The 13929-nt window shown below is 35.5% G+C and overlaps 1 protein-coding gene across 1 annotated transcript in view; it reads left to right on the top strand.

Annotated features, from left to right (window-relative positions):
* Positions 1-13929, top strand: part of AADACL2 (arylacetamide deacetylase like 2) — a 33226-nt gene that overhangs the window by 12422 nt on the left and 6875 nt on the right. The window contains exons 3-4 of the mRNA XM_012791310.1: positions 10699-10768; positions 12581-12752. Of these exons, the coding sequence (XP_012646764.1) occupies positions 10699-10768; positions 12581-12752 (242 nt within the window). The remainder of the gene's footprint in view (positions 1-10698; positions 10769-12580; positions 12753-13929) is intronic.

Raw genomic sequence — 13929 nt, 5'->3', positions numbered from 1 at the left:
GCTTCTTTACCTTGCTGATTTGTTTCAAATGATCCAATATTGTTGGAATAGTTATGTAAAACCATGTTGCTAATTCATGCACAGGTTGAGATGGATTCAACTCCAATACAACTTTCAGCTCATCATTATCCACCTTGGTCTCAGGTCACCCACATGGCTCATTTCAAGATTAAAATCACCAGAATGGAACTTTTCAAACCATTGACATACTGTGCATTCATTAGCCATATCCTTCCCAAACACTTCATTGGTATTTTAAGCTGTCTGTACTGCATTGGTTCCATGATGGAACTCATATGCAAAAATAATACAAATTTTTGACTTCTCTATTGTTTCACAAAAATTGCTCTAAAAAGAAATTTAAAAGATAATCACAAGACAAACATGCATTTGAAAAAAAATAAGGATGTACCTTCACAAAAAACAAAACAAAACAAAAAAAAACAAGAAGAGTCAAAGTAAAATGTCAGAGATACCAACTTTCAAACTTAGTACTTAAAGAAATTGGACATTCTATACTTAATAAACTAATAAAAAGCTGTAAGACAGTGTTTCTCAAATTATAGAGGCTCAAATCATCTAGAGGGCTTGTTAAACAGTTTGTTAGTCCTGCCTGCAAAAGTTTTGATTCAATAAGTCAATGGCAGGACCTGAGAATTTGCACTTCAAATTAGTTTCCAGTTGTTGCTGATGCTACTGGTCAGGGTACCACCATACTTTAGATTGCTTCTGGTAATCAGTGCCTCTGTTGGGGCTCGAAAATCTCATTAACATATATCTAGCCGCCTTTGCTTCTCGTTCCTGTCAAGAACTAGTTTGAATCTGCATCAGTCTAGGCCTCCTAGCCTCTCCCAGTCAGCTAGAGATTAAGTTTATTACTATTGCAGAGGAAATAGAGGATATGAGGGATTGTGTGCCCTCAAAATTTTGAGTCTTTCATCCTTCCCTTGATCCTTCCCTCCTATAAATTTGTTATTGCTCATACCAATCCATAGCTCACTTCCTTCTAATACTCTGAGAGGAAGAAACATCTTCTCTTTTGACAGAATCAGTCTTTCTACCTTTGCTTGATATGATATGGCTCTTAACCAGTTACCTGAATTTATTAGTAAATCTCCATCAATTCTCTGTTTTAAAGTTTGTTTGTTTGTTTTAATTTTAAAATGATTCCTCCTAAACATTTTATGGTCACAGTCATCATGAAAAAAATTCTCCACTTGTCCCTGAATTCCTTTTTTTTGATTAGTCACTTATTTTCCTTTCCTTCTTAGACTATTTTCTATACACCTCAGTAGGCTCTCGTCCTTTCCTATTCCTTTCCTATTTCCTATTTGTTTCCCAACTTGAATGAATTGCTCAAGCTCTGTAATGATAAAGTCCACCTTTTTCTATTCCTTGACATTTACAGCTCCTCCCTTTGTTTTCTATAATAAAATATCTTCTAAACTTTCTTATGCCATACACTGTTTTCTGAATGTCTCTCTCTCTTATCTCTCATCTCCCATTTAAATATAAAACAAGCAAACAAATAACATATTCTCTAGCATATTGTTCTTCATAATTTCATAAATATTCTGTCCTCCAGAATTCCCTCCTTGACCTTCTGGCTTTGAGTACATTTTCTCTTTCCCAATCCCTTATCTTTTCCAATTACCCACATGCTACTGATATCCAATTATGTATCTCCTTCTCTATTAGAAATATACATCTGGACAAATCACAGATCACTACAACCCAATATGTCTAAACACAATTCTTCTTATGTCCAAACAGCCTCAGGAAACAAACAAACAAATAAAACCTACAGTCCATTCAATCCAACAGCTCAACCTCCTAAATGCTCTAAGTGAATAGCAAGTATTTACTGTTCTTTACTGTTTCTCAGCCCCCACATTCAATTATCATGTCCTGTTCATTCCACTTCTCAACATCTTGACCTTATTGACACAATTTAGTACTTCATGGTCTTTCATAGATATTCTTTTCAGATATTCTTTTCTGCCTCTTTCCTATTCAACTGTATATTCTCTTCTACATTGGTGCTCTAGGTCTTTCTAACACACTAATCTGGTCATATTATTTCTTTATTATAAATTCTTCAGTGACACCCACCATTTAATGAAATAAATCTAATTCCTTAGAATAGCATTCAGATTTCCTGACCTCTACACTTATTAACTTTCTTGTTTCTGCCATTTTTCCCCTCTGTAATTTTGCTTCAACCATACTGAACTGCTTTTAGTTCCCTGAATACCTCATACATTTTCATTTCTCTCTACATCTATGCCTTTCCTCATCTATGCCTATACCTCAAGAAAACTACTCACACTTTTATTTATGTTCAGGTAAAATATCAGTGTGTATATGTGTGTGTGTGTGCACATGTGTAGTCTTCTAAACTGTAAGTTTAGCAACGGGCTCAAAAGACTTTAGCAATGTTTCTGTGTGTACCTTACAACTTGTATCTACCTGATGCTCACAATCCTTGTTTTGTTTCATAATTATGTTGTATATTTGTTTCAGCATCACCCCAATAAGTGGTATCACCTTTGTAAACACTTCTCATACATTGAATATTCAACAATGTTTTTTTCTTTTTTTGGAAAAATTTTAAAAAAAGAATGACCGAAAGGGACTTCTGATAATTTCTAAAAGGATTATTATTCAAAATTTTCTAGTACTTTTTAAAATGTATTTTCACCTTCTTAATATTTTCAGTAAATTAGATTTCCTCTATAATTCAATTTCTATCAAGTATTAGTATGATCAGAATAATGTGCTTCCTTGATAAGATGAATTAAATACCAAATTGTCCTCATTTCTCTCCAAAGAGATGTATTAATTCCATTAAGGTTTTTATATGGTTTGTGAACTATCCAAGTGTTCATATACATACCACCAAGGATTTCAGCAAGCACAAGAAAAATGCCCACAGATGGGAAGATATCAGTTTACTTGAAAAATACTAGGAAGTATTCCTTATTGTTAGATTGACATCCTTTTTACTGACGTGCAATAATTGTGATCTATACTCCCTAAAAATGTGAGAATTATATTTAGGAGACAACATTCCAACATTCTGCTCAGTTGAAGTCCAGATATGTCTTTTTTCTGTATCTTGATTTTATATTTGCATGTTATTTGCTTTAGATTTCCCAAACTTATATAAAGTAGAAAGAACTTTTAGATACTTTCTATTTTTTGACCAATAAGAAATAAGTATTATAACTATCTTACAGTATTTGCAAATTACAATTTTCTTTTTTTGTTTTCCTGGGCTTTCTCTTTTTCTCTTCTCTAAAACAAGCCAAAGTTGCTTCAAGAACTGATAATATAGAGAAATGTTGCTATACTAGATTTTTTATATACTTGTGTGGTCCTTGTTTTTCAAAATGTATCCTAATATCTTCTTGCTTCTACCTGGGTTCTACAAATTCTACAAATTCAATAAATGGGCAGGATAGAGAATACCACGAGTAGACAAATTAAATCAGCAAATATTTTATGTGTAGAGACAGTTTGAGATAAGAATGGGAGACAAAAACTTAATTTGACTTTGGTTATAAAATAAGTAGAAAAGTATTGGGAGATAATGAAAACACAGTTTTGAAAAATATCATTGAGGGGCTTTAAAGGTGAATGTCAGAGGGTTCTTACATCTTGTGCATTTTGTTCTTTATCTATGTATGGTGCATTGCCTTTTCTTGCAAATTATCAACTCAGTCTTTAACCATTATTTTTACTACCTAAAAGATTAGGTGATTTACTTCTCTGTTTTCCAGATTATTATACATTCAGTATTTTAAATGTTTTTTTTTTTTTACTTTCAGATCATCAATTCTATTAGTAAAAATGGGCATCTAAGAAAATTTAGATTTACATTTCCCTGATGATTAGAGATGTTGAGCATTTTTTCACATGATTGTTGGCCATTATTCTGTCTTCTTTTGAAAAATTTCTGTTCATATCATTTGCCCACTTTTTGATAGAGTTGTTTGATTTTTTCCTTGCTGATTTTCCTGAGTTCTAAATAAAGTCTAGTTATCAGCCCTTTATCGGATGTGTAGCTTGTGAAAATTTTCTCCCATTATGTAGGTTGTCTGCTCTCGTGACAGTTTCTTTGGCTGTGCAGAAGCTTTTTAATTTGATCAGGTCCCATTTATTTATTTTTGTTGATAGTATGATTGCCTTTGGGGTCTTCTTCATAAATTATTTGCCTAGACCAATGTCTAGAAGAGTATTTGCAACATTTTCCTCTAGAATTCTAATAGTTTCACACCTTAGGTTTAAGTCTATTACCCAGCATGAGAAGTGAAAGGTGTGGATCCTGTTTCAGTCTCCTACATGTGGCTATCCAGTTTTTCCAGCACCATTTATTGAATAAGGATTCTTTTCCCCAGTGTATGTTTTTGTCTGCCTCATCAAAGATTAGATGGCTATATAGGGATAGTTTTATATCGAGGTTCTCAGTTCTGCTCCATTGGTCCGTGTCTCTGTTCTTGTGCCAGTATCAAGATATTTTAATTACTATAGCCTTGTAATATAATTTGAAGTCTGATAAATTGATGCCTCCCAATTTGTCCTTTTGCTTAAGGTTGCTTTTGCTATATGGAGTTTTCTCTGGTTCCAAAGTGTAGAATTATTATTTCTAAATCTGTGAAAAATGATGTTGGTATTTTAATAGGGATTGCACTAAATCTGTAGATCACTTTGGGTGGTATAGACAATGTTGATTCTGCCGACCAATGAACATGGTATGGTTTTTCAACTGTTTATATCTTTGCTATTTCCGTCCTTAGTGTTTCATAGTTCTCCCTGTAGAGGTCTTTTACCTCCTTAGTTAAATATATTCCTAGGTACTTTATTTACTTTGTTGCTATTGTGAAGGGTATTGAGTCTTTGATTTGGTTCTCAGTTTTACTGTTGTTGGTGTATAGGAATGCTACTGATTTCAATACATTGACCTGAGACGTTGTAACCTGAGACGTTGCTGAATTTGTTTATCAATTTCAGTAGTCTCATAGCAGAATCTCTGGGGTTGTCTAGATATAATATCATATCATCAGCAAAGAGAGATGGTTTGACATTTTCTACCCCCATTTGGATGCCCTTGATTTGCTTCTCTTGTCTGATTGATCTGACTAGAACTTCCAGCAATATCTTGAACAGAAGCAATGATAGAGGGCAACCTTGTCTGGTTCCAGTTCTAAGTGGGAATGTTTTCAATTTTTCCCCATTCAGTACGATGTTGGTTGTGGGTTTGTCATACCTGGCTTGTATTGTTTTCAGGTAAGTCTTGTCTATGCCTAATTTGTTAGGCATTCTTATCATACAAGGGTATTGAAGGTTGTTAAATGCTTTTTCTGCATCTATTGAGAGGATCATATAGTCTTTGATTTTGCTTCTATTTATGTGGTGAATTACCATTTATAGATTTGTGTGTGTTGAACCATCCTTGCATCTCTCGGATAAAGCCCACTTGGTCATGATGGATTATTTTATGATAAGCACCTGAATTCAGTTTGCTAGAATTTTGTTGAGAATTTTTGCATCTATATTCATAAGGGATATTGATCTGTAGTTTTCTTTTCTTGTAGTGTCCTTTCCTGGTTTTGGTATCAGGGTTATGTTGGCTTCCTAAAATGTATTGGAGAGGTTTCCTTCCTTCTTCATTTTGTGGAACAATTTCTGCAGGATAGACACCAGTTCTTCTTTGTAGGTCTGATAAAATTCTGTGTGAGACCGTCTGGTCCAGGACTTTTCTTTTTAGGAAGGTTTTTTATTGCTGTTTCAATTTCAGTACTTGATATTGGTCTAGTCAAGAATTCTATATCTTCCTGATTGAACCTAGGGAGGCTGTGTGTTTCTAAGAATTTGTTCATTTCCTCCACATTTTCCAGTTTATGTGATAAAGGTTTTTATAGTATTCATAGATGATATTTTGTATCTCCATAGCATCAGTTGTAATTTCTCCTTTTTCATTCTTGATAAAGCTTATTATAATTCTTTCTTTTCTGCTTTTCATTAATCTAGCCAGAGGTGTGTCCATTTTGTTTATTTTTTCAAGAACCAACTTTTTATTTTATTAATCTTCCATATTGTTTTTTCTTGTCAATTTTATTTAGTTATGCTTTAATCTTATTTATTTTACTTCTTCTTCTGGGTTGGTCTTTTCATCCTTTTCCAGTTCCTTGAGACAATTCATTAGATTGTTTATTTGTGATATTTCTCTCTTTTGGATGTAGGCATTTATGGGAATAAATTTTCCTCACAAGACTGCTTTAGGTGTGTCCCACAGATTTTGATAACTTTTGTCTCCTTTGTTATTTAATTCAAAGAATCTTTTGATTTCCTCATTTATGAAATAATCACTCTGTAGAACATTATTTAGTTTCTATGACTGTGTAGAGGTAAGAGTTTCTGTTGGAGTTGATTTCTGATTTTATTCCACTGTGGTCTGAGAAGATGCATGGTATAATTTCTATTTTATAACATTTTTTGAGAGATGTTTTGTGACCTAGGATATGGTCAATCTTAGAGAATGTCCTGTGAGCTGATGAAGAAAGTGTATATTCAGTGGCTTTGGGGTAGAATGTTCTGTAAATGTTAGTCAATGGCATTTGTTCTAGAGTTCCATTTAAGGCCATTGTTTCTCTGTTTGTTTTCTGTTTGGAAGATCTGTCCTGTGCTGTCGGAGGGGTGATGAAGTCTCCAGCTACTGTGGTGTTGCTGTTTATCATTTTGTTTAGTTCAAGTAGAGTTTGCTTTATGAATCTGGGTGCATCTAAGTTGGGTGCATACATATATAGAATTGTTATGTCTTCTTGTTGAACCCTTTACCATTATATAGTAACCCTCTTTGTCTTTCATTACTTTTGTTGATTTAAAGACTAAGTTATCTGAAATCAAACCCACCATGCCAGCCTTCTTTTTGCTTTTGTTTGCTTGAAATATTGTTTTCCACCCCTTCACCTTGAGTCTGAATGCATCCTTGCAAGTTAGATGTGTTTCCTGAAGACAGCAGATACTTGGCTTTTGTGTATTTCTCCATTCAGCCAGCCTATGTCTTTTTAATGGGCTGTTTAAACCATTCACATTTATTGAGAGAAATGATAGGTGGGGCAAATTTCTGTTTATCCTGTTGAGTTAAACTTTGTTGTTTTGTTTTCTCTTTTGAGCCATTGTGGTATCTGGCCTTTGACTTTTAGCTTTTGAGTGATTTTACATAGGTGAGTGTTTATTGTGCTGATCCATGTGTAACACTGTTTTAAGTAGTTCTTGGGGGACTGGTCTTGTCTTGGTGAATTCCATCAGTCTTTGCTGATCGGAGAATGTCTTTATTTCTGTTTTGTACACAAAACTTAGTTTTGCAGGGTACAAGATCTAGGCTGGGCAATATTCTGTTTTAGAAGAGTGAGAATGTGGCCCCAGTCTCTCCTTGCTTATAACGTTTCAGTTTAGAAGTGTGGTGTTATTCAGATGGGCTTTCCTATGTATGTTGCCTGCTTCCTTTGCCTTATAGCTCATAGGAGGGCCTCTTTAGTGGATATTTTTGCCATTCTGATGACCGCGTGTCATGGTGTCTTCCTGTTTGCAATGAATCTCACAGGACTCCTTTGAGCTTCTTATACCTGGATATCTAGATTTTTAGCAAGGCCTGGGAAATTTTCCTCTATTATATCTTCAAATAGCTTATCCAACTCTTGTGTATTTTCTTCTTCACTCCCATTGATGCTCATAACTCTCATGTTAGGCTTCTTCACATAATCCCACATTTCTTATAGTCTTTGCTCTTTTATTTCTCTGCTCTACCTCTGTGACTGACTTATTTAACTGGAAGGTGTTATCTTTAATACCTGACATTCTTTCTTCTGTTTCATGTACCATGTTCTTGAGGCTTTCCACTGTGTTTTTTGGTTCTTTGAATAAATTCTTCATTTCCCGGAGCTCGGTTTGAATGTTCTTTAATATTTCGATTTCTTTAGTGAATTTTTCTTTCAAATCCTGGATTTTTTTTTTTTTGTGGTTTCTTTGTGCTGGTTATCCATTTTTTTCTTGCATATCATTGAATTTTCTTACAATCCAAGTTTGAAATTCTTCTGTCATTTTAGTGTTCTGATTTGAACCGTTGTTCCCCTTTGGGGGTGTGCTTTCTGTTTGATTTTTCATACTTCCAGAGTTCTTTCACTGACTCTTTCCCATCTGGATCAGCTGTTTTTTCCACTTTTCAGTTTTCATTTGGAAAATAATATGCCCTATTTAGGCTCTGCTCCAGTAGGTGCTATTTAGGAGCAAGTCAGATCACAGCTGCTACCTACCAGCCTGGATATGTTTGTGTTTCTATGTTTGCTTGATCTGCCACTAGGGGGAGCCACAACTATGTTGTTCAGGGCTCTTCCAACACAGTTGAGAGGCTACTCCTGATGGGAGGATTTATTTGGTGAGCAATTGTGGCCTCTTGGCAGAATTTTTCTTCCCTGACCACGGACCCCACTGTTGGCAGTTAACCAAACACAGAAATCCAGTTACAGAATCATAATCCTACTGGATGACCTAAATCTGTCTGATGAGCAAAGTCAATGGGCTGTCAACTATTGATCTGTGCCAAGGCCCCATGGATTCTCACTAGTTGCAGAGGGAAAGTGGCTTTTCTTGTATCTCCCTACCTCCAGGGGTGGAGCCTGCCGCTTTTGGTGAGAAAGTTGCTGGCTAAGAGAAGGTGGTGATTCCCCGGTCTGTCCAGCACCCCAGCACCTGTAAATCCCACAGGTGTTAGCCTCCCATGACTGGGAAAGTATTCAAAATTCACCCATCAAAATGTGCCTGGCTAGTTGAATATAGATCGTGGAATGGCAGAGCTTGTCATGTGAATCCCTGGGCTGGGGGAAGGAAGCTGCCCGACACCATAGTGTACTGCAGCATCTGGATTGTGGACCCCCAAAATTGTGACCACCAGCCCACAGAGCACTAGCACTGGGAGCAACTCTTCAGGAGTTGGAAGGTGCTGGATTGGAGAGCTGAGTCATCAGGATGCCCTGTTGTCTCTTTCGTATCACCCTCCTGCAATCTCATACCTGTTCAGCAGGAGCTCTTGCTCTTTCTGACCCACCCTGAGTGGACCTATTCACCTGCAGCAGTTTCCAGGTTAGAGTCCCCTTCTTAGTGTCCACCTTTGTTTTTCTGGACTCGCTGACTGCCAGAGGCAAGGTGTCTGTCTCTTAACTCCCTCCAGTGGTAGCTCAGACCAGTCCCTCCTCCACCCAGTGCAATCTTGGCACAGAGTTCCAGGGAGTTCAAGATGCTTCCCACTATCATCTTCTCCACAGAGCCCTATGTCTCCTGCCATGATTTTGCACTGACTTCAGGCATATCCCTGTCTGAGTGGTTGTGGAGGTCAGTGGGGAAGCAGGACGTTCTCCTGTGGGTCAGATTACACTGTACTTGCTGACCAGGTGGGCACAGCCTTCTCACACTCTATTCTCTATTGTTTGTCTTGCACTCTCCAGATTTCACAATCCTATCTCCTGTTCACCTTTTTCCTGTTTTGCGTGTCCTACGCTGTTTCTCTGCCAATTCTCAACACTGTTCCACTTGTGTGTAGCAAACTGAGATCTACACCTCTTTCTCTGGGAGGAGGAATCCAGGAGCTCACCTTTACTCCACCATTTTTATTCACCTTCAAATAATTTTTATTTTAAATTTTGTTAATGTGTAAGAGAAGGCTTAGAAATGTCTTGAATTTGACCACAATTCTAGAATTCTCTGAATTTCTAGGATCTTTTGGTAAATAAAGCAGTAGCAAATGTTACGGAAGTTGCCAAGGTGTTTTGGTCAGACCACTGGTATATCTCATTTGTGGACACTTGGGAAAAGATGTGGGATGTATGTGTATGTATATGTATGTTTATTGGGGAAGAGTCTATGAATTGTGTGCCAAACATGTCAAAATTCACATGTACACATCTAAGTTTGAACACTCACTTGCTAGAGGCTGTCAGAAAATCTCTTACTGCTCCTTAGACTCTGTCTTAATGCTAGTATAATTGGACCATTTCATGATGTAGCATATTCAAAGAAAACAATGATTTTGAGGGACCACATTATTATACTAAGCATTGTTTTAGAGTCAATACATACTATTACTTTCTTTCTCTCCTGACTTCTGAACCAATTAAAAAATTATACACAGAATTCAAGTAAATGAAAGTCAAAATATTACCCTTATTTTAATGAAGGCTTTGGTGAATGCATATTTAGGTATTGTTTCTCTGTCACTCTTGAGTTAGATTAGCCCAGTCATAGTGGGTGACCCTACTGACTAATCACATACCTCCTCCTTGCCACCTGGAGGAGCAGAGCAGAGTAGAATGCACCAGGACACAAAAGGACCTTGGAAGGATCATTGTGTACAGACAGGAGATGGCAAGAAAAAATTAGAATGGACTGAACCTACTTTCTCTTTCCCAAAATACCAATTGGCAAAGTCATCTTTCTGCCTCTGGAGAGAATGACTCAAGAGACTGGGATGGCCAGAGTGTGTCATGTGGATTCAGGACCCTATGCAAGGAAACAGGGTGTGGGAAATAACAGTTCCTGTGTAACATTAACAAACCACAGTTCTTTCACATTTGTAGCTATAACAGTTTTTGTTGCTTTTAAATTATGAGGATTATCTTGATATTTATTTCTTCATTTCAGAGATGAGAATTTATGACTCCATGAACAGATGGACTGCAAACAAACTTGATGCTGTTGTTGTAAGCGTGGAGTAAGAGAGTGATTTTCTTTGACTACGATAATTTTTGCCTTTATTATGCAGATATTTGGCTTCCAAATCAAGTCAGCTATGCTTCAAATATAATTTTAAAAATTAATATATTTTACTTGTCACCATTGCAACAGAGACTGCTCCTCAAAGGGGTTTAGTGTTCCATTACTTTCCTGTTATTGTAGGAATCTCTGAGTTACAGGCCAGGATGAGAATTGTTTGAAACACTGTTGCTCTAGACACATAAAACTCAGACCTTATAAGGCCTTACGTGTGTCCCAAGTAACATAGCTAGACAAAGAAGTAAACTAACCATTATACATTTGGGATATTGGGTTGCATTTGAACAGGTAAGAAAAGTTTAATTTCAGAATAATATTTGTTTTGAGTGATGTAGGCAGTAAAGGTTGGAACCAGTTGAGAATTTTAAGCCACTCTCAGGAAAAGTGATCGTACACTCTGGATTTTGCCAAAACATACCAGAATGTCTTAGATGTGATCAGTATTTTCTGACTCATATTGGTATGCAATACTCTGAATTTCTGAAATCCAGGATACATTCTGAAATTCATCAACAATAGGGGGAAATATTTTTTCTTCCACTTTTCCCCTAGTCCATAGTAACAAGAATAGTTAGAGACTTGTAATTCAATAATCCCTACAGGACTTGACATAGCTTTTGTTTGTTTGTGTTTTTACCTAGGAAGCTTTATAAGTTTAGAGAGAAAAGTAAAGATCTGATCATCTAGGGAGAGTATTTGCTATCATAGTCATTATGCTTACTTATCTCAAAGAACTTCCTGTATTGGGGGATATTTCTAATATATAATATTAGGGTGTTCTTTTTATCGCCATAGCTTTTGAAGTAATGTAAATCTTATTATTTTAAATCTGTTTTAATATAATGGTATAAACTTGTGCCTGGTTTATATAATCTATCTAATCCTTAGAATTTGTGTTGTTTCTTTTCCCAAAAAAGTATAAATCTTCTCATTCTAAGTAAAGATATCAACATCTTTTTGATATATGCCTATTATTTACAATTTTCTAGATAGTTTATAATAAAATTATAAGCACCAACATTTAATATTAAGTATAGATTTTTGTAAATTTTATCATTTGGAAGATCAAAAAGAAAAAGTCTGAGAACAGCTTACTGGAGGTATTTTTCTGTTTTACTGGTCCACATGTATTGGGGAAAAATCCATTTACAACCATTAAAACAATGTGTGATGATTTTCCTTACAAATGAATTTACCAGAAATAGACAAGCTCTGTAGCATGTTTACATTTTATTTATATTTCAAAATTTTTATCTAGAATCAACTGCTGGGCATTATCCCTGATGAAGCATATGCATTACCAGCTTGCAGAATTTTGATCTAGACCTTGAAAAAAATAGGACACTTGTCTAGAATATGCTTTTAGATCTGCTGCCTTCAAAAAGTTATGGTGCTTTTTAAACAAGAGTGTTTAAAAATGTTTATATCACCAATTACATTGAGAATATGATGTAAGCTATAGAGCATCTCCAATTTAAAATACAGATGAGCTAAAAACTTTGCTTCCAATCCTGAGAGAGTTCATCACACTTCCCTGACTCCTCAAACACAATGCCATGGACCTTAGGTACAAGATTGGAAAAAAAAAAAACGTAATACTAATTTTCATTTTAATCAAGAGTTAATAGAAAACTCAGGCTTGATTTTTTGAAGATTGAACAATAGGCCTGGTGTTAAGTTGCATCTATTTGGTATTTGAGAGCTGGTTGGACAGATACAACCATAAATGCTTTATTGTTCTTTCTTAAAGCTATGGACTAGCTCCTAAACACAAGTTTCCTGTTGCGTTTGAAGATGTCCTTACTGCAGTCAAGTTTTTTCTTCAGGATAAAATTCTTACAAAATATGGAGTGGATCCCACCCGAATTGGTGTTGCAGGAGACAGTTCTGGCTGTGCTTTATTAGCAGCAGTGACTCAACAGGTACGTTATATATGTCTTTATGGTGGGAGGTAGAAGTGGAGGCTTATTTTTCCCCATAGATATTCAGTTCTTCCAGCATCATTTATTGAGAAAACCATTCTTTTCCATTGAATTCCAGTGGCACTTGAGTAAATAATCATTTGACCTTAATGTTACTATTTCTGTATTCTTTTGTTCCATTGACGTATATACCTATAATTGGGTCAAATACGACACTGACTTCGACTTTATTCTTCCTTTTAAAGAATTGTTTCTAGTATTCCATATCTTTACCATTAAAATATTAGAATATCTTGTCATTTTTTTAAAAGAATGGTTAATTGGTTAATTGAATCTATAGATGTGGGGAGGATTGACATCTTAATAATATTGAGACATCCAATTAGTATATGTGGCATATCTCATATTTTATTAGGTCTTCTCAAGTTTCTCAGCAATATGCTCCTATTTTCAGTGTAGAAATCATGCACATCTTTTCTCAAATTTATTCCTGAGTTATTTTGTAAGAATTTCACGTAAAATAATATTTTTCAAATGTTTATTGATATATGTAGAAATACAATTGTTTTTTTTTTGTTCTTTATTTTATTTTATTTTTTGTACTTTTTAAAAAATTTTAGTTATTATAGGTACATATGGTTGTATATCATTAAAGGGTACATGTGATATTTTGATACAGACATACAATGTGAATTAATCAAATCAGGGTAATTGGAGTGTCCATCACCTCAGGCATTTATCATTTCTTTGTGTTAGGAACATCCCAGTTACATTCTTTTAGATATTTTAAAGTTCACCCTAACTTATTGTTGATTCCAATCACTTTGTTGTGCTATCAAATATTATTCATTCTATATAACTAGCTAACAATATTTTGCATCCATTTACCACCCCTACTTTATCCTCCCCTCTCCACTACTCCCACAGCCTCTGGAAACCATCATTCTACTCTTGGTCTCCATGAGACCAATTGTTTCTACAGTCTCCCATCCAAGTACTAACCAGGCTCCACCCTGCTTAACTTCCGAGATCAGACAAGATTGGGTAGATAATTGTTTTTAACATTTAACTCCCACATACAAGTAAGTACACCTGAGATTTGTCTTTCTGTACTTGGCATATTTCACTGAACATAATGTTTTCCAGTTCCATCCATGTTGTTGCAAATTTATATTGG

Source organism: Microcebus murinus, chromosome 1 (genome assembly GCF_040939455.1).
Source record: "Microcebus murinus isolate Inina chromosome 1, M.murinus_Inina_mat1.0, whole genome shotgun sequence".
NCBI lineage: Eukaryota > Metazoa > Chordata > Mammalia > Primates > Cheirogaleidae > Microcebus > Microcebus murinus.
This window is presented reverse-complemented; position numbering and strand designations above follow the sequence as displayed.